The following is a 19,508-nucleotide window of genomic DNA, read 5'->3' as shown; positions in this document are numbered from 1 at the left end:
TTAAATTTTAGTTCTCTGACAGCTCTATACACTTCAGTGGTTAAATCCTGTACTAGAGCACAGTAGCATCTTTAGGGTACACTTTCAGTCTGCGGCTGTAGGTGCTGCTTATACAAATGTCACATCTAAATATGATTGTTCAATAATTAAGAGCAGAATTTGACACAAAATCATGAAATAGATCAGCCCTTGTTGATGTAGATAGTTATGTCTGCCTTGAGTAATAGTCCCACATTCACTTTGTGGATATTGTGCTATATTGTAAATGACTATTTAAGAAGATGGAAACATTTGTAACTGATTAAATTAAATATTAAGGTAAAACAGTAGGCTCTTAATTGGTGAAAATGTGGATATCTGGCTGCTGAAACTGACCATTTGGTAGATAATGAAGAAGAGTCCAAAGACACATTAAGCAAAGGACGACGAGCCAAATTTGCATTGTGTTAAGAAGTTTAAGGGGGGGGAAATGATCAAATAATTTAAACAAATGTGTTCAACAACCTTGATTGAGCGAAAGATTGCCTGGAACAAAAACCAATATACACAAGTGTCCCCAGGACCGAGTTTGAGAATCACTGGAGTACCCACTTTATTATTTTCGATCGAATGTTCGGGTAGACGGTTGAGGCAAATAGGAGCACTATGATCAACAAAAGGAGAGATCAGAATATTCGATTTCGTTCGCTCGGCGCATGCACTTTGTAGTATGTCGATCTGATCCTGTTGGGAGCTGTCCGGGTGCACAGGCGCACAAGACCTTAGGCTCTGGCATATCTCGCGTCCTATCTGTCTCTAGGTAGTCCCTCCTCTCTGATAGGACCCGTCATCGAACATCTCAATCAGGTAACCACGGACCCTCTCGGCACTGCCACTTCGAGCTTTGCTTTTGGCATTTCGCCTTTCCTCTTTGCACATCTTTATTAACGGTAAGAAAGCCAATCGCTTCCAGCAGCAGCATACATTGTCCGAGCGTAATAGGCGGTGGTGTTCCTCCTCTATGCAGGAGGAACATCAGAAAAATGCATTTCGTTTAGCTAAAATAGATTGTATTACTGTATGCGTCCTGTTGTCTTTGTTAATGTAATTTAATCAAGTGACCTCACCATATTCATAATCGTTTATCGCGAGATGAGCCCTGCCTTGGTTCACTGCCAAATGGGTGATGCATGCTAATTATTCGTTTTATTGAATTTAGAGTTTACCTTTTGAAAAACTGCATTTTCTGTCATTGAAATATGTTCCATAAAACTAGCCACAACTACTGACAATAGTATGAACCTGATAAAGGCAGTTTTTTCCATTCTTGTGTGTGACAGAGTATAATTTTATCTTGGTGCTTGCGCTGCCTGAAGTGGCTTATCAGTTGATTGATTTTAGTACGGTAGTGAAGTGCTTTTTAAGAGAAGGTTAGAGCCATAGAAGTTGTGGATTTATTGGAAACTGTAGATAAATGCGCCTGGTGGTGAATAGGATGAGAAAAGGTCGACGTGAATTCAACTGGGAAAGATACAATTAAAAAATAATAATAAAAAATAGGAACCGCGCTTTTGATTGTCATGCCAAGTGCTAGGCCTACCTGTCAGACAGGTAGTTTACTACATTTGACCTTTGATTTTTTAACTTCTGTGGACACCGTGAATATCTCGTGCTATTTTACTCAAACTCTATCACTATTCGCACATGCATTTATTCATTGAGTTTATATATTTATAGAACATGACGATTTCACTGTTGTTGGCCAACGACTCTCTTAAGAAACTTCTTTAGCGTAGCCTACTGATTCGCACACACGGTAAATATCCAGTGGTAATTCACCTCGAACAGTGTACATATCGAGTCCAATAAGGACGACATGAATTCTGCCTGAATTGATTTAACACAGAATATTTTACTGTGGAATAACAGACAGTTTGTCCTGCAAGACATGCAGTGTTTCTGCGCAAGAACTGCTACTGCTGCAGCTCAACTGACACATTGCAATGTTTGCACTCCTGAATTTACGAAAATTGATGCAGTGATGCGACCCCTGTTATTTCGACTGACCTTTCCGGACAAGAAAAGGGGGAAGTCCGGTCACAAAAAGGTAGATCGTGTGATCTCACAATGAACAGGCTAAATATACACGGAAGTTACAGTACTTTCCATTCATATTACATAAATGCAAAAGTCTTCTTAAAGTGCCTTTAAAAACCAAACTTAATGTAAATGCAGATTGTTTACCCTTACTAGAATGCATGAATCTTTTTGGACAAATCTATAATCAATTTAATAACTGGTTATTACTGAATACAATTCGGTAGTTTTGGCAATGTTCTATGTGCATATTTGTTCACTGTTATATTGTGGGTACATTTTTTAAAATGACGTTTCAAAATGCACATACGAATGTTAATGTCTTTGCGGGGTTTGTATTTGTGTTTGTGTCCAACTAATTATGATAAGATGTTAATTAAATGCATCATTATGGTCTGCAAGTTAAATTGATATAGTGGCACAGGCATGTGACCAGGAATGATGAATAATTTGTTTCTACTTTTCCCTCCAGCATGATGGCAATTGTCTTGGTAGCACAAAGGGTTATTTAGAACTGAAATGGAACACCACTAAACCTGTTTTTACTTGTCCTATAAAGGATTCTTTCACAGAAGGGTGTACCCCTCAGGGGATTGCATCACACCACCTACTCATGTCATAGACAGGGTGTGTGCCCACACACAACTGCTTACAGCACACAGCTGTTTTTCTAAACTGCACTCTGCTTCAGTCACAAAACTACCGCGTGCCTGCAGCTGATATTAGCTTTTCTGCTTCATAGTGGTGCCAAGTTTATAGTCATTTAACAAGTTCATCAGAGATAAGTTCTGTCAACTACAGGAAAGTCTACTGTGGCACCAGTAACAGTCCTGGTAACAATCTCCACTTTAGGCTTAAGAAGATCATCCAAATCTAAGTTTTTACCAGCAGCTATTTATTTATTTATTTAAGATATTTTTTTAACATTCTACATGTGGATGGATTTTGTTTTTCTCCTTATGGTATGAGATAGCCTATACATACCCAAAAACATGGGAATGGGATGATAAAAACTTTACGTGAATTTGACTGGGAAAGATAAAAAAGAACTTGTGAAAATTAGCTTCACCTTCTTGGTAGGATGGTCATGCCCTGTGCTACCCATGCAAATAGTGAACTATTTTTCTCTCTCCTTTTAATAAAAAAACATACCTGAGATTCATTTGAAGTTTGAAGTTCTTTTTTTGCTTCTCTGGACACCTGATTATCTTAAGCTACTTTCAGCTTTACTCTAACATTATTTTTATCTGTATTTGCACATGTATTTATTTATTGAGTTTATATATTGATAGATGATGATGGTTTCGCTGTAGTTGGCCAACATACCTCCTTGTTTAGTGCACTAGTACACTATTTTTCTCATCCTGATATGAGGTTCTGAAGCTTTGAGTCTGGGAATTATCTGGTAGGGATTAACAGTACCTTGGTATGATAGGGAACGAAGTGATTAAGTGAGTATGATCAAAAAGACCACCCATGTCCAGTGTGACACAATTGTGGGGAATCATTCAAAAAGGTACTGAACACCTCTTTCAAGCTTGGCATGATGGCAGTTTTTATTTTATGTAACTTGACATTTCGAACACTGTAAATGGTATTCACATTTTAGTGCTTCAATGCGTTTCAGCTACAGACATGTGTACCACAAAAACCAATGGTCTAAACTTTATGGATGGAATCTGCCCAATGAGTCTGTGAGACTTGCTGCCTGCTTCTTTCCAATATATAAAATACCTTTAAAAAGTACAGTATGATTAGCCTAAGAGCCAGGTGGCTGGACTCGAGTGTTTCTGTGTGCAAATAGTGTTTATAGGAACTGTGTTTTCTTTGTTTCTTTATCTTGGCTGTACACAACTACACTGGCTTGAGTTGGGCACTTCTTTAAAATAAAGTTCATTTTGTTGCAGGATTGCCTGCGGCATGTGTGGCAGCTTTTTTTTCCTGCGACTATCTGTGCTTAACCCTCCTGTTCTGTTCATTTTTTAGGTACAGCAAAAATGTTCCCGGGTCAATCCCCATACAGGGGGGGTTTGCAAATACATGAAATGAACCATTTTCATTTAAAATGTTGATTACACTAATTAAGGCCAGTAGAAGAAGTTTCATACTGAAAAAATAATTTAAAGTATTTTTCCTAGATTTTCAAACTTTAAAAAGGGTCAATTTGACCCGCAACATAACAGGAGGGTTAAAGCAGAACTGCAACCTTTTAGGAAGTTTGTGTGATTTATTTGCTTCCTTTTTCCCCCCAAGATAATGGGTAAGATAACATCGCCTCTGGAAGTAAAGTTGTTAAAATCATGCAAAATTGAAATCACCCAAAATGGAACCAGCTTACTGCCATATTCTTTGGCATGATTTGAAGACAGAATAGTTCCCCCTGAGTCCATGTCTTTTTTTAAAATGCTGTCTAGCCATAGCATCAGAAGAGCCCACAACAAAACATAAATGGGTAAGGTGTCATTTTGCTGTCCCTGGGAGTAGTAGCAGGTTTAACCGCAGCAAGACATTACCTTTCATAAACTTCCCACAGATATGTTTTTTTGTTTGTTTATTTATGTAATGTATGATTATAATCACTTACTTTATGGATTTATTTGGATGTTCGCTATATTAACCTGATGTTTATTATGGTTCTAGGTTCTAGGTTAACATTTAGTGCTTTATTCATGTTGCTCTTTTCAGATGGCTAACTAGTATGCTCAACAAGAGATGAAACACTGTGATTCAGATTAATTTGGTTATAGCCACTCAGTATCTTGTACTTCTTCAAACCTTGTTTTACTTTTTAACTTTTTCCTGCATTTCTTGCAGCTACGATGTCTTACTCTACATATTATCATTTTCACTCAAATCATGTCCTGAAATGTTACAGTTCTCTCATAAGGTCATGCCTTGTGCATTTGATCACAAGTCAGCCATACCTGAACCCAAAAGGAAAATCTGAGGCAACAGTGGCACACACACGGTTTCATAACCTGTAACAATTGCCAACTTCACCTTAGAAGTGGTGAAACGCATAGTAGCAATTCCGCATTGGTCACCGGCCTAACTCTATTGTTTGTGTTTAACACCTGGATTACTTCCTGCTCATTGGTAGAACTGCTGTTCGTACTGATCCTGGATCAGCCCTGCCTGGTTGTCCCCTGCTTTTATGCATTTATTTTTTGTAAGAAACAACTGATTAACTTTGGCCCCTACAATGTGCTCAGATGATTTGATGCTGGCAGGGTTAACTAACCACTGGATTAGGCAGAGCTTTACTTCTCAGGGTGCAGAAAATAGCGCTAGCAGCTTTTGCTTCGCTCTCTGTTGGGTAACGATCCAGTTGAATTGACATTTCCAGTCTGAGCTCTTGTTTGTACATCAGGGCGTGGAGCCCTGGGGGTAGGGCTCAGAGTCTGCACCAGGGAAGAATGTAAAACTGAGCATAGGAGACTGAGGGAAATATACTTGAAATGCATTGCTGTGTGGTTTGGCAATGTAACAAAAATAATTTCTGGCAATTAAACATTTTAAATTTGAAGAAGGGACAGTGACAGAGACATCGCAGAGAAGGTCTCAAACTGAATCGATGCCAAGAGCACACGTTGGATGGGTTGACTTGGTTCACTGGAACAATGGAACCACCCCCCCCCTCGCCCCCCACCTCAGAGCCTGAGGGAGGCAAAGCTTTACAGCTGAGCTGCTAGATAACATTTAAATATATGAGCAGCCCAGCCCTATGTGGTGCCACTTACATCAGGAATGGCTTGCAAGAACAAAGACCTCATTGCACCCACCCCACCCCCTGTCCCCCGTCCCCCGTCTTCCGTCCCCCATCTGTAGGTTGCATAAGGTTACATGTGTAGGACCTTGCTGATTGGCTTGTTGTGGGGCACACCGCCCATGGAATGAACACCTCAAACATGGAATTCTGCCTGGAGGCAGTCAAAGGGTGGGTCTTTAGGTTTGGGGTAAGGATATCTAATACCAAGGCCTTCCACCTGGCCTGTTATTCAAGACCAAAAATGTCGTACAGCATTGCATTAGGGTGGTAAAAAATAATAAAGTAATTCTCTGTAACAGTAGAGAGCATAAGCATTTACTTTTACTTTATTTGTCTGGTGACTTGGGTTCAATTAACGTATATCCTTTGACATGCAAATGAATGCAAGTGCTACTTTGTTTAATGCAAATATCACTTTTTATATTGATTTTGTGATTGTGTTACTATGATCAGATGAAAAATTTCAGTTTTTATGAAAACGGTTTGCTATTCCAAAGGAGGGACGATTAGGGTTTAACACCAAAGCAAGAAATTAGACTGAGAGGGATCGGATAACTTTTCCTTTGGCTGTGGATTTGATATTTGATATAAAAATGATGAATGAAACCTAATTGCCTAAGGCTGTATTGGCAGATGCCCCTTTGTCTTATTTGTTTTGCTAATCCATTCCGAAACTTTATCCGCAGTGAGATTCGAGCGGGTGGGGGTGCAGAGGTGTTACCTGCACATATGTAAAGCAATGCAAAACAGCCGCTGTTTGTATGGGATCACATTCCCATGATAATGCATTATTGATGTAAAGATGTAAAAGATGTATTGTTGTAAATCATAAAAGATTCAGTGCCTTTGTGAGATGCCAAGTCTTCACCCGGGCCATTTAACTCATCAACGGCTAAGTTTCTGCATTGACCTACCTGAAACTCAGGTAGGTCAATGCGATTCCAAAAAAAAAAAATTGAATCAATGTTTGACCATATTTAACTGACCTTAACATTTAAATGAGGGTCTCCGATAATCGGGTAGGTTGCTTATGTTGGAGATGGTTATGAAAGAGTTGAATCAATTAAAAATGTTACACACAGCCGAGACCAATCTACCTCTCCGGCGGACTGAATGCTACAATGATAATCTTACAAACAGTTGCATTGTGTACATCCTTGGGATGATTCAGAAGTAGTCAGAACAGGTATTTTGGTTAGTTCCTTTCAGTTTTTTTTAAAGAGGCAGTTATAGGATTCCTAAATCCTGATCAATTCCAAGGTTATGTAACCAAGGTTCTTGATTGGGGTCAATTTCTTAAATACATTAAGGTCATTAGGAGCGAAAGGTCTGTTTAAGCAGACAAAATACTGTACAGATGAGATACAGGATTCAAATTGGTCAATTGCACTTGAAAGCAATACGTAAAACACAAGCACAGCAGTACTAACAGTCATGCAGACTAATAGCTCTGAAGATGCATATTCTTTATTGAGGGGCGGTAATATTGGTATCTTGGAATGTTGACACATGACACAGAATGTGTATCTTCCTCCAGCAAGCATGGTGTACCACCCACAGTTTGAGCAGGCTGGCAAGCAACCAGGTCTCCAAGTATGGAGGATTGAGGACAAGGACCTGGCGCCAGTCCCAACGGAATTGTATGGAGGGTTCTACAAGGGGGATGCCTATCTGGTTCTCAACACCACCAAACAGAGATCCGGGGACCTGCAGTATAGTCTGCACTTCTGGTTGGGTAAGGCCTCTGTCAAATCAAACTAGTTGGTATGCACAAACGAACAGTTCAAGGCAAACTCTCAGTTTAGCATTGTTGTTGAGGGACATCATTTCATGTACAGAGCCATGAAAGTATTTGCCCTGTAGTATTCTCTCGGGAGAGGAATTGATGATTAGACACGGAGAAACAAGTTAATACGGGCTTTATTCATTCAGTCATGGTTCGAACAGTGATACATTGAAATACGCAAGTGTCCCACTGGGTTACCGCAATACACTAGTATATATGACCGCATATCCCAATATAGTACATGTCCCCTTCCTGATTTCCTGTATTATTGATTTTTTGTTTCACTGAGTGGTTTCAGATCTTTAGACAAGTGTAATATTAGACCAAGGGAACTTGAGTGAACACAAAACACATTTTTAAATGATTATTTCATGTATTTAAAGAAAAAAGTTATCAAGCACTCATATCATGCTTTTGAAAAATAATTTCCCCCTTAAACTTAATGACTGGTCAGACCACCTTTAGCAGCAATGACTACAACCAAACGCTTACAATAATTTGACATCAGTGTTTCACATCGCTGTGGAGGAATTTTAGCCCACTCTTCTTTCCAGAACTAATTTAATTCAAACAAATTTCTGGTTTCAGCTGCTCCCACAGCATTTCTATTGGCTTCAAGTCACGGTTTGACTAGGGCACTCCAAAACATCCATTTTGTCTCTTAACAGCCATTCAGATGTGGACTTGCTTTTGTGTTTTGGATCATGGTCTAGCTGCATAACCAAACTACGCTTCAGCTTCAGCTCACAGACCGATGACCGGACATGCTCCTTTAGAATTTTCTGGTACACAGTAGAATTCATGGTTCCTTCAATAATGCCAAGTCATCCAGGTGCCAAGGTGGCATCTCTGGCTCAGGATACTATATCTACATTTTGACAAGATGGGTTCCATTATCTCATGGTTGTTTTGAACTGTCCTATTGCATTGGCTAGCGAAGGTCCAACAACTAGTCAACAACACTAGTCAGCTTCCTAAAGAAGCCTGCTGTCAAAAACAATAACCTTCTAGGTAATCTGGTATTTTGCTGATCCCTGTACCAATTTCTGTTGTCCTGCATCTGCAAGACATTCAAACCCATCCCTCTTGTATTCCAGGTGAAACCTCCACCGTTGTTGAGAATGGAGTAGCTGCTGTATTTACGACCCAAATGGACGAATACCTGGATGATAAACCTGTCCAGTATCGTGAAGTGCAAGGCAATGAGACAAATGAATTTCTTGGCTACTTCAAAGATGGGATCAAGTACATGGTGAGGAGACTTCAGTTACAATCAAAAGATCATCTTTCATATGAACTATGTGTAACTGATTTTCTTTCATCACCCTCTATTTTCTTAGGAAGGGGGTGTGGCTTCAGGTTTCAGGCACGTTGTTACCAATGAGGTCGAGATACAGCGTCTGCTCCATGTGCAGGGTCGGCACATTGTCAGAGCAGTTGAGGTACCTGTGAGCTGGCAAAGTTTCAACCAGGGAGACTGCTTCATCCTTGACCTGGGCAATGTGAGTCTGTGGTAAAGGGGGGTTAAATGTTAAATGTCTTAAGGGAGATCAGAAGTCTGCGGACCCCGTTACTGCACAATGTAACACAGACTTACATATTTCATACAGCCCTTCTTCTAGCTGATTCACATTGTAGCTATATACAGCAGTCATGGTGTTATTGTTTGTGGTGTAAACGGAAGAGTGATGGGTTAGCTAGAACATTCCTGTTATTTCATCTGTTCAAACCGGTAAATCCAGTGTTGAATTGTAGCACATGCTGATTATAAGACTTATGTTAGCTTTTTTCTCAGGCACAGATTTTAAATGTAACATGCCACATGCAGCTAAACACATGAGTAAGGGTGAGAATCTGTCACAAAATATAGAATATGGTTTATTTTCCCAGGATATGCTTAAAATATCATATTTCTGTCAGGACTCGTGGGGGGTACGGACCCAAAAGCAGAGTAAAAAAAACAGGAGACTTCAAAAGGGAAATTCAAACAAAGACTTTACTAAATAAACAGGGAACAAACAAAAGGCCACAAGGGGCAAAACCATAAACACAAAAAGATACTTAAGAACCTAAAAAAAAAACAAAACAGAACACAGGCAGGGCGGAACACAGGCAGGACAGAATACACACAAGCAGGAATGCAGGCAGAAACAAGTCAGAAACACACAACACACAAGCAGGGCCGAAGCGGGCAGAATACATACATTCAGAAGAGAACACAAGTAGGAAACAAACATAAACAGGTAAAAAACGCAGGCAGGTACATATGGTCTGAAACACACGTCGGAAACAAACACAAGGAACCAGCACCCGAGTCAAGGGGACAAAGAATTTAAATAGACAGGGGGTAACAAGACACAGGTGAACTCAAAAAACAATCAAACCAGAAAAGGAGGGGATAACAAGACACAGGTGGGAACAATGATAGAATAACGAGACAACAATAATACAATTAACAGGGGGGAGCAGGACACAAAACAGAAGTGCCGCCATCTGGCGGCCCAACAAGGGAAACACGGACAGGAAAAACACAGAACCATGACAATTTTGTATTTACAAGAAATTTAAAAAATGGTATTGTCATTTTAGGGTTTGAAGTATCCAATGAGTCAGTTCCCAAAAGTGTGCTACATGGTCAGTGAAAAATGAGTAGATAACTAAAAAACTATTAGCCGAAATGGATTAATGGAAAATAAATGTGATTGGCTAAAAGAAGCAGGTGAGCCGAGGCAACATATCAATGGTTTGTGCTCATTTCCACCCACATGACAGGAAATCTACCAGTGGTTTGGCAGCCAGTGCAGTGGCTATGAGAGGCTGAAGTCCACAAGGGTCGCCAAGGGTATCCGGGACAGCGAACGAGGTGGGCGGGCCAATGTGCATGTGTGTGACGAGGGGGACGAGCCAGAGAAGATGTTGGAGGTGAGATGGGATGACCTTTTATATTAGATTACATTACATTACATTGCAGGCATTTAGCAGACGCTCTTATCCAGAGCAACTTAAACGACATTTTATACATTTTGCATCTTACATTGCATCCAATTACACAGCTGGATATATACTAAAGCAATGCAGGTTAAGCACCTTGCTCAAGGGTACAACAGTGTCCTCCCTGGGAATCGAACCTGCAAATTTTAGGTTACAAGCCCAGTTCCTTACCCATTATACTACACTGCCGCCTTTTACCAACTTCCTGTACTGTATTAAAGTTATGTGCATATACCGTATAACCGTGAGGGATATTTTGAGAGGAAACCTAGTTATTGAAATGTTTCCCTGTTTGAATCACTTGAGTAAAACTCAGTAAAACCTTGCATGGATTTTCTCCAGATTTTGGGACCAAAGCCGGATTTGCCTGAGGTTCACACCGAAGACGTCAAAGCAGATACATTAAAACGGAAGCATGCAAAGTTGTACAAGGTACAAGACTGCAGAAGTGTGTAAAGAGGAAAAACAGAGCATTCAATGTGAGCTGAAGCAATGGGCATCTTTAGCATTTGAAAAATGTCCTTCATAGATTCTAGAGTCAGCACATTCTGTTAAATATTTGTCTGTAGAAATATTCCAAATTTGAGATAGCATATGTGGTCTAAGCTGTTTTAACACCTTCGGGTGTTCATATAACTAACAGTGGAAAGAAATCTCTCTTGGAATTGAACCCATAGAACTCACAGGGGTTTCTGACAACTATCATTGCTGCTAACATACTGATATTAACATTTGGAATCGTCAATTATTGGTGATTTTGTGATCGCATTATTTTTATTTACATCACAGAATTGTACAGCTTCATATCCAGAGATTAATTTGTACTTAATTTCTATAGGCATTTAGCAGATGCTCTTATCCAGAGCGATTTACACAGTTTTTTTTACATAGCATTTACATTGCATCCATTTATATAGCTGGAAATATACTGAAGCAAGGCAGGTTAAGTACCTTGCTCAAGGGTACAATGGCAGTGTCCAACCCGGGAATCGAACCTATGATTTTTAGGTTACAAGCCCAGTACTTTACCCTTTATACTACACTGCCGCCCCAAAACATTACACACATTTAGCAGACGCTCTTATCCAGAGCGACTTACACAACATTTACATAGGATTTAGATTGCATCCATTTACACAGCTGGATATATACTGAAGCAATGCAGGTTAAGTACCTTGCTCAAGGGTACAACGGCAGTGGATGAATGTAAAACGTACATGAATGTAAAACGAAAACTAATCCAATGCTCTTCCAAAGAATATTATACACCGCCGGCATTAAAAAAAACACATCTAGCTCTCCCCATCTGCCACATCTATAATTGACGTGGCTTCAAATTGACACTTGAAAGAGCAAGGATGTTCCTATTTCCTTATAAATGTTTCCTCGATTCCTCTGCCCCACACCCTTTCTTTGCTTCCTTTCCTGATGGGTGGAGCTAGGAGCAAGGAAAGGAAGCAAAGAGATGTAATAAGACTTTTACAATGTGTGATTCCAGATGATATTTCACATATTTTTTGACCCATTTGGCCTTCCATACAAGGAAAGGGGAATAATAATAATAATATAATGATAATAATAATAATAATAATAATAATAATAATAATAAATAAGCAGTTTGAATGTACCCTAGCAATCATAACTCCTACCTCTTTTGAATTAGAGTCATGAATGCTACCTCACACTATGCCTCTCCTCATAGACAATGGAAATGCTTTGGAGACATAATGTTCGCCATTTGGCATTTTTCGCCATTTTGAACTTTTTGGAAAATATTTGAAAGACGTCACCCATTCCATTTTACAGATCACCACAGAGTTTGACAGGCATCATCTTGCGAGTTACTGTGGATAAAAATTATTGAAAGATAGCTGCTAGGTCAAATAATATGGCTGCTATAAACAAACAAATTTGAAGGCGAAGGTGCCAAACAGGAAGTGAGCCATATCTCTGCAATGCTTATATCAATGTTTACATCACACTTGGTACACGCTTACCATGAGGCCAGGGGGGCACACACAAAGTTTGTAAAATTTGGCCACTTGAGGGCACTATACCAAAAAACAGGTTTAAACACGAATTACTCTGAAACTAAAGGATATATTTCAACTAAATGTTGGGGGAACATTACAGGGACGGGCCTGAATTTAGTAACCAACAAAATTAGTCACATGAAGGCACTGTAGCGCTTGGCCCCTTCATTGCTGCTTGCAGCTATAATAATAATAATAATAATATAATAATAATAATGTCATTGGACAGTTTCAAGGAAGGGGGTAAGCATTAGAAGTTAATGTTACAGCTGTTATTCTCTTTCCCACCTCTTTATTTAGATTTCCAATGCAACTGGGGATGTGGACATCACCACTGTAGCTGAGGACAGCCCCTTCTCCCAGAGTGCACTGGAGTCCAGTGACTGTTTTATCCTTGATCACGGCTCGAATGGCGAGATCTTCATCTGGAAAGGTCAGTGGAGACTCACATGGGTGTGGCTGTTATGGAAGCTCCAGGTGAGGTCATGTGGGCATGGCTCTTAGGGATGGATAGTGCAGGGTCATGAGGGCGTGACTGTGAAGGACATCTTTGAAAATCAAAAAAAAGTGAAAAAAATAATGATAAAATGCGATTAATATCTCACGTACCTGAATGAACCATACCAATGAATATCCTATATCCCATGTTTGGCCCCCAAAATAATACCAAATTTAAAAAAAGACCATTATTTCAGCACTGTATTTCTTGGTCCTTTAATAAATACAGCTGCAAGCAAACTTGGACTTTTTTGGGGCATCTTTTCTTCATAAACCTGTTTGTTTGTAATATTTTAGTGTTCAAACTTTCATGAGCAAAACGAGAGGAATAATCTTGAGTAAATTTAAATTTGACTTTTTTTTAACCTGTCTAAATGCTTTCATCTATGTACAGCTCAACAATTTTGTGACCCCCCCCCCCCCCACACATAAACAGGTAAAGATGCCAACAGGGATGAGAGGAAGGCAGCGCTGAAGGCTGCGGAAGAATTCATAGATAAGATGGAGTACCCGAAGCACACCCAGGTTCACATCCTTCCCGAGATGGGCGAGACCCCTCTGTTCAAGCAGTTCTTCAGGCTGTGGCGCGACGTGGACCAGACTGAGGGGCTGGGCCAGTGCCACGTGAGCAGCAGCATTGCCAGGATCAAGAAGGTCCCCTTCGACGCCTCCGCCCTGCACGAGTGCACGGCTATGGCCGCCCAGCACCGGCTGCTGGACGACGGGAGTGGCGAGAAGCAGGTGAGTCAGCGATCAGTGGCCACCGGGGTTTGCAGTGAGTAAGACAGGGGTTCCCAAACCTTTAACCCTATCCAGGGTTTTGCTCATGGCACCTGTTTGTCTGTCCCTACAGATCTGGCGTATCGAGGGTGGGGACAAGGTAGCTGTGGATCCCTCCACCTATGGCCAGTTCTATGGGGGAGACAGTTATATCATTCTTTACAACTACCACCATGGTGCTAAGGAGGGACAAATTATCTACATGTGGTAAGGGGCGTGGCACTGCACACATGCACATGGAACATGTTTTAACTTCACCGGCTGAATTGGTTCAAGACACATAATGCTCAGTGCTCACATACCTCAGTCTGTGGCGAATCTTGAGGAAAGTCTTGGTGGAATAAACTGATGCAGTTGAAGTTGTGTGAATGACAGGGGGTATGTGAAATGAAGCTTCTTCTGTCGCAGGCAGGGAGTGGATTCGTCCCAGGATGAAACTGCAGCATCGGCCATCTTGGCTGCCCAGCTGGACGAAGAGTTGGGAGGAAAGCCTGTCCAGGTATTGGGAAGGGGGGAGGTTATGGGATAGGGGCCTGCAAGGCTTTGAGGCGTGCACCTTGATGGTGGCGCTTATTTGATTGTACCTCTGCCTATCAAGCTCTTGTGGTGTTAAAGCTACTTATTGTAAGTGGCTTCAGTGAAAAGCTTACCAATAAATGGTGAATTATATAGGAAATTATAAAGTCATGGGTGATTCCGCAGCATGACTCTACAAGTAACACACATGAATCCAATAAATTTTTGAAGACATGGGTGTCATGTCACTACACGCTGAATGCTGATACAAACAGCATTCAGCGTTTGTATCAAAGATTCTGTTTCTGTTTCCTTCACCTTTTAAAATCCAGCACCCAGGAGACGTATGGGTGCTCTTTACTTTCTGCTCAGTTCCTAAATCTGGCACTGAGTTCATACTTTTAGCCTCTTTATCCTCCCTTTTTCTGTTTCTTTGTTCCTACTGCCTTTCTGTCATTCCAGGTGGAGGGTGCTCCTCTCCTTTCCCAGGTATATTTATCTTGGGTGTCTGATGTGCATGCTTTCTTAAACAACATTGTTGTAAGAGTAAGAGTGCACCCTCTGTGCTTCAGTAGTGCATCTGATGACATCTGATTATTGAAGACCAGCCATAACAATGACAAATACATATTTATAACACTGTGGCAGGCCAGGCCAAACCAAATGCTTTGCTCAATGCTATGCTGCAAATTTCCACTACCTAGTGGAGAAGGATGCAATAACACCCATTCTCAGGAGTTTATCCTTTTATTTTCTTTGTCTAAATAGCAAAATATCTGTCAGAGCTTTCCAAAAGTCCACACTGCAATCACATTTATATTCCAAATGCAAAGTTAAAGGCTTTGGATTGTCACGTGTGTTGTATTACCTGGATTCTGAGGTCAGGTGAGGCAGTTGCATGGCTCTCTGGTCCACTGTGCTGCAGGTTCGGGTGGTGCAGGGGAAGGAGCCGGCCCAGCTCATGAGCCTGTTCGGGGGTCAGCCCATGGTGGTGCACAAGAACGGTACATCCAGAGAGGGAGGCCAGGCCGAGCCTGCCGAAACACGCCTTTTCCAGCTGCGGGCCAACCCCGCGGGGGGCACGCGTGCCGTGGAGGTGAGTGATTGGAGGCTGGGGTGGAGGGGCAGAGGGTGTAAAGGTGGGGAACTTCCTGGGCTTTGCTGCATGGGCAAATGCACACATTCAGTGATTCGCTAATTACAATTTTAATGTTTTTGTTATAATAAAGACTCTTGATTGGTTAACGCCAGTCAGTGATTGACAGCTCCTCATGGCTGTAATTCATTATATGGTTTAAGAAGTCTCACTTGCCTGTCATTGCTTTGTGTCTGTCTGACGTCACCCCCCACACCCACCCCGCAAAAGGTCGATGCCAGTGCCTCCGAACTCAACTCCAATGATGTATTTGTCCTGGTGACCCCGGCAACGACTTTCACGTGGGTGGGGCAGGGTGCCAGTGATGCAGAGAAGCACGGGGCTCAGCAGCTCTGTGACATCCTGGGCGTGTCCGCATCTGAGCTGGCTGAGGGCGAAGAGGCAGGTAAGAGTGGAAGATCCCACAGGGGCAGGGGCCGGGGCCACCACAGAATAAAACAGAAATCTGACCAATTAGAGTCTGAAGTCTGTGATTGACAGCAGTTCTACCCATAATGGGGTTCCAAAGCCTCCCTTCCTCACCAGTAATGCATTACCCATTCCGATAAAACAGTCTTCCTTCACACCTTTCCAATGCAGCTGTGATGAATGCTTATGTACACAAGGAATGTGCCAGTCATAAAATTAACAAGACTTCACCTGCCAACACATGCTCATTGTTGAGGCACATATAGAACATCACCCTCCCCCCCTCCTCCAAACAGAAGTTCAGTCCTTCCTAGGCAATGCATCAGTGAGGTGAAACTGAAGAGATTTTAGTAATTGGCTCTAAAATGAACCATTCTCTTTTGTGAGCTGTAGGAGTTGGGAGTATTTAAAATGTTTTATATTGACACATGAACACTCGCCGGGTGCGTGTAAAATTTTTTATGTAATTCTTATCTGCCACCATAAGTGATTTAAAGTTGACTAGTTAAAGCAGAATATATGGTGTTAGATTACAACTGGGACAGCATAGTTCATACTGCCTAGTTTAGTCGCTCTTTAATAAATTGCATTTACACATACGTTGCATTCATATCGTTAATAGCGCCCTGGCATGTCAGTCAGAATGATGTAATGAATCAGCAAGGTTTGATACCTGTTCCAGCTAGTGGGCTAGCCAAAGCTCATTATGTCCTTCCGTGCTTCTACTGTACCTACTTTGAAGACTCTAATGTCTAAATTTCTCTTTAAACGCATAATACTGAGTCAATCAGTTCCTGAAATCTACACACTACAGTTTTTAATGCCTGTGTGAAGCACAATTAGGAGAGAAAGGGAATGTGTACTGGTGTTAAAGTTTTAAGTTTCATTTAGTTTACAGTGCATTTAACAAGGTTTCAACGCACTTTGTAAATCAAAATAAGGGGCAAAATAAGAGTAAGAGACAGACACAAAAGAGTTAGGGGCAGGTAGGCTATGAAAATGTTGAATTATTAAATAGTGTTACCAAAGATGGAATAAAATGAGCATGAGGACATAAACCGGAACACAAATTCTTATAAGTTTAAGAAACATAAAAATAAATTGGCAGGTGTATTAAAAAGACTGAGATCAGTGAAAACCTATATAGGTGTTTTCAGTCGTGATTTTAAAATGGAAAGTATTTTCATTCCTACTCATTTTGTGTGTGTGTGTGTGTGTGTGTAGATGATTTTTGGGAGGCTCTGGGGGGAAAGGCTGAATACTGCACCTCCCTCAGACTAAAGGACAAGATGGACGTCCACCCTCCTAGACTCTTTGTCTGCTCCAACAAGACCGGGCAGTTCATGGTGAGTCTCACCTCTTTCAGTGGCACCATCCCCTGCTTTATTCACAGGTGCATCTATTTTGCCTAAACCAAACAGTCGCTGACTGTTTTCTCTGTTGTGAGGTTGCTGGGCTGGACACATTTCAAAAACAAATATTGACTAGCAAGGCTTTTGAAACGTGAGCAGAATGATCATCCATCAGTTCCACCACAATAAGACAACAGGTCAAAATTGTACTGATGAAATCACAGCATTGTAGTTTGTACACCATTTAACTCTGTGTACTCAAGTATTAAAAAAGCAAGTTTAAATTCACATTTTAGGTAAATATTTATGGCAATCTTGTTTAAGTAGCAGGTGGTTTATGTTTTTTACTAGTGGTTTAAGTCACTAGCTTCTGACTTTCATGTCCCATTGTAAATGGCATTTTAGAGTTAATAGTCCCGCATGTACAGTAAATTGGGTTGTTGTCTTGTGCCAAATAACTTCTCAAGGATCTTTTAGATCGAAGAGGTACCTGGGGAGATGACCCAAGACGACCTGGCCACTGATGACATCATGATCTTGGACACCTGGGATGAAGTGAGTAATGACAGTATAAGATATAGAGCAAAAAATAACTAAATAAGTGGTTTGTTTGTGCCATGTAGTGGCTTTCTTCCCTGAATTGTCGGAGACATGGGCTCTGAAACCTGGTCCCAGGGCCCCATGTGTATGCTGGTTTTTGGTGGTGCCAACTTTGCGTGAGTGAAATGGAGAGTCAAATGAATGTGCACATCTCATTTTCATCACTCCAGCTGTTTGTCTGGATTGGAAAAGAAGCAAATGAGGAGGAGAAGGCTGCAGTCATGACCTCAGGTAAGCAAAGGGCCATTTTATCATTCTTTTCCACAGAATATGTTCAGGTAAACCATATTACCTAAACCATATTAATGAAGAGCTACTCAAGAAATTTCCCAAATGGGTTTGTACTGCATTCAATACTTACACAATAGCATTTAGAATCAGGAGAGCAAGTTTATATTTGGTTTTCTTTTGAAAATGATAGTGGAGTGCTGTGTGGCTTATCTTATTAACGTGTCACAATATTATGTTGTAGCGGGCTAATCATTCCACATTTTGCCAAAAACCTTTAGTTGCAAAGACTCTTGTTGAAAATATCTGGCAGAAGATATCCAGTTGCCAATTAATGTCAGTTACTTCATCCCATGCCTTTCTGTCGGTCTAACTTCAGAGGCAGTGTTGTTAAACCATCAGATGTCGCTGTTGAATTTTCTGTTTTATGCACAATAGTTCAATCCTGGTGTGGTGCCAAGGTTAATAGAAACCCTGCAGTCCATTTCATTTCAAAATATTTTTTCTTTACCTGCCTGCAAATGTATCTCTCTCCCCCCCCCCGACCAGCTATCCAGTACATCAAAACGGACCCCTCCGGCCGAGACCCCCAGACACCCATTGAGATGATAAAGCAAGGATTTGAGCCACCCACCTTCACCGGCTGGTTCCTGGGTTGGGACGACGATTACTGGGGCACTGACGCACTGCAGCGTGCCATGGCGGAGCTGGAGGCGTGAACCGCTACCTCTGACCTTTACACCTTGACCTCCTCCAAGGTGGTTGGGGTTCAGGTTTCAGAGACCCCTTAACCACATTGTTCCACATTTACCATTTTTCCCCTTAAAAAGCAGTGTCCATCACTGACAATTAGCATTACTTGACTATCCCAGGTATTTCAGATCTTTTCAGGTACCTGATAGATGTTGCTGGGGGAACATAAAGCGGGGTAAGTAGGGGTCTTCTCAGGAAATAAACAGGCTGAATTATGCACTAACCAGTCCAGGCAAACCCCTACTCTTCTTATCTAAGGACATGAAACTGTTACATGAAAGCTGTGAAATTTACAATCATTTTTGAATGCTGTTGCTTTAGGTGTTGAACCAACAGCAAAAAAAAAAAAAGAACACTATTATGGGGTCAAAAAAAATGTGAGAACATAAATGTAGCTACTGAACTCCTTTTCTCGCTATAAAGTGTACTGTCCTGTATCTGTGTTTCACAGCAGTTGTTGTAATGCTTGTATTGTCAGATGTCTTTTCAAAAGCAATAAACAAAAGCGTTCTGTTAAAAGGCTATATGTGGTGAACTATTTCTTTAAATCCAGCGCAAATTT

At 41.1% G+C, this 19,508-nt stretch overlaps 1 protein-coding gene across 3 annotated transcripts; it reads left to right on the top strand.

The window, feature by feature from the left end:
* Positions 1 to 707: 707 nt before the first annotated feature.
* LOC135265173 (gelsolin-like) lies at positions 708 to 19,468 on the top strand. 3 transcript variants are annotated; one of them, XM_064354529.1, is made up of 17 exons: positions 708 to 846; positions 7,383 to 7,580; positions 8,729 to 8,883; positions 8,972 to 9,133; positions 10,404 to 10,553; positions 10,965 to 11,054; positions 12,956 to 13,088; positions 13,590 to 13,894; positions 14,007 to 14,140; positions 14,342 to 14,432; positions 14,912 to 14,938; positions 15,375 to 15,545; positions 15,816 to 15,990; positions 17,238 to 17,359; positions 17,843 to 17,920; positions 18,136 to 18,196; positions 18,743 to 19,468. In XM_064354529.1, the coding sequence occupies exons 2-17, from the start codon at positions 7,388 to 7,390 to the stop codon at positions 18,910 to 18,912; spliced, it is 2,217 nt and encodes a 738-aa protein (XP_064210599.1). In that variant the 5' UTR covers positions 708 to 846; positions 7,383 to 7,387; the 3' UTR covers positions 18,913 to 19,468. The 3 variants fall into 3 exon arrangements, with proteins under 3 accessions (XP_064210599.1, XP_064210598.1, XP_064210601.1); XM_064354528.1 differs by having other exon boundaries at positions 787 to 929; XM_064354531.1 differs by lacking the exon at positions 14,912 to 14,938 and having other exon boundaries at positions 787 to 929.
* The last annotated feature ends 40 nt before the right edge of the window (positions 19,469 to 19,508 follow it).

The sequence above is a fragment of the Anguilla rostrata genome, chromosome 10 (assembly GCF_018555375.3).
Source record: "Anguilla rostrata isolate EN2019 chromosome 10, ASM1855537v3, whole genome shotgun sequence".
NCBI lineage: Eukaryota > Metazoa > Chordata > Actinopteri > Anguilliformes > Anguillidae > Anguilla > Anguilla rostrata.
The sequence above is the reverse complement of the archived record's forward strand: the minus strand, read 5'-3'. Positions and strand labels throughout refer to the sequence as shown.

Excerpts from the sequence above, each read along its gene's own strand:
- LOC135265173 (XM_064354529.1), top strand. The coding sequence starts at position 7,388 with ATGGTGTACCACCCACAGTTTGAGCAGGCTGGCAAGCAACCAGGTCTC. Across the intron at positions 11,055-12,955 it reads AGCATGCAAAGTTGTACAAG|ATTTCCAATGCAACTGGGGA; the intron begins GTACAAGACTGC and ends CTCTTTATTTAG. Across the intron at positions 14,433-14,911 it reads TGGGAGGAAAGCCTGTCCAG|GTGGAGGGTGCTCCTCTCCT; the intron begins GTATTGGGAAGG and ends CTGTCATTCCAG.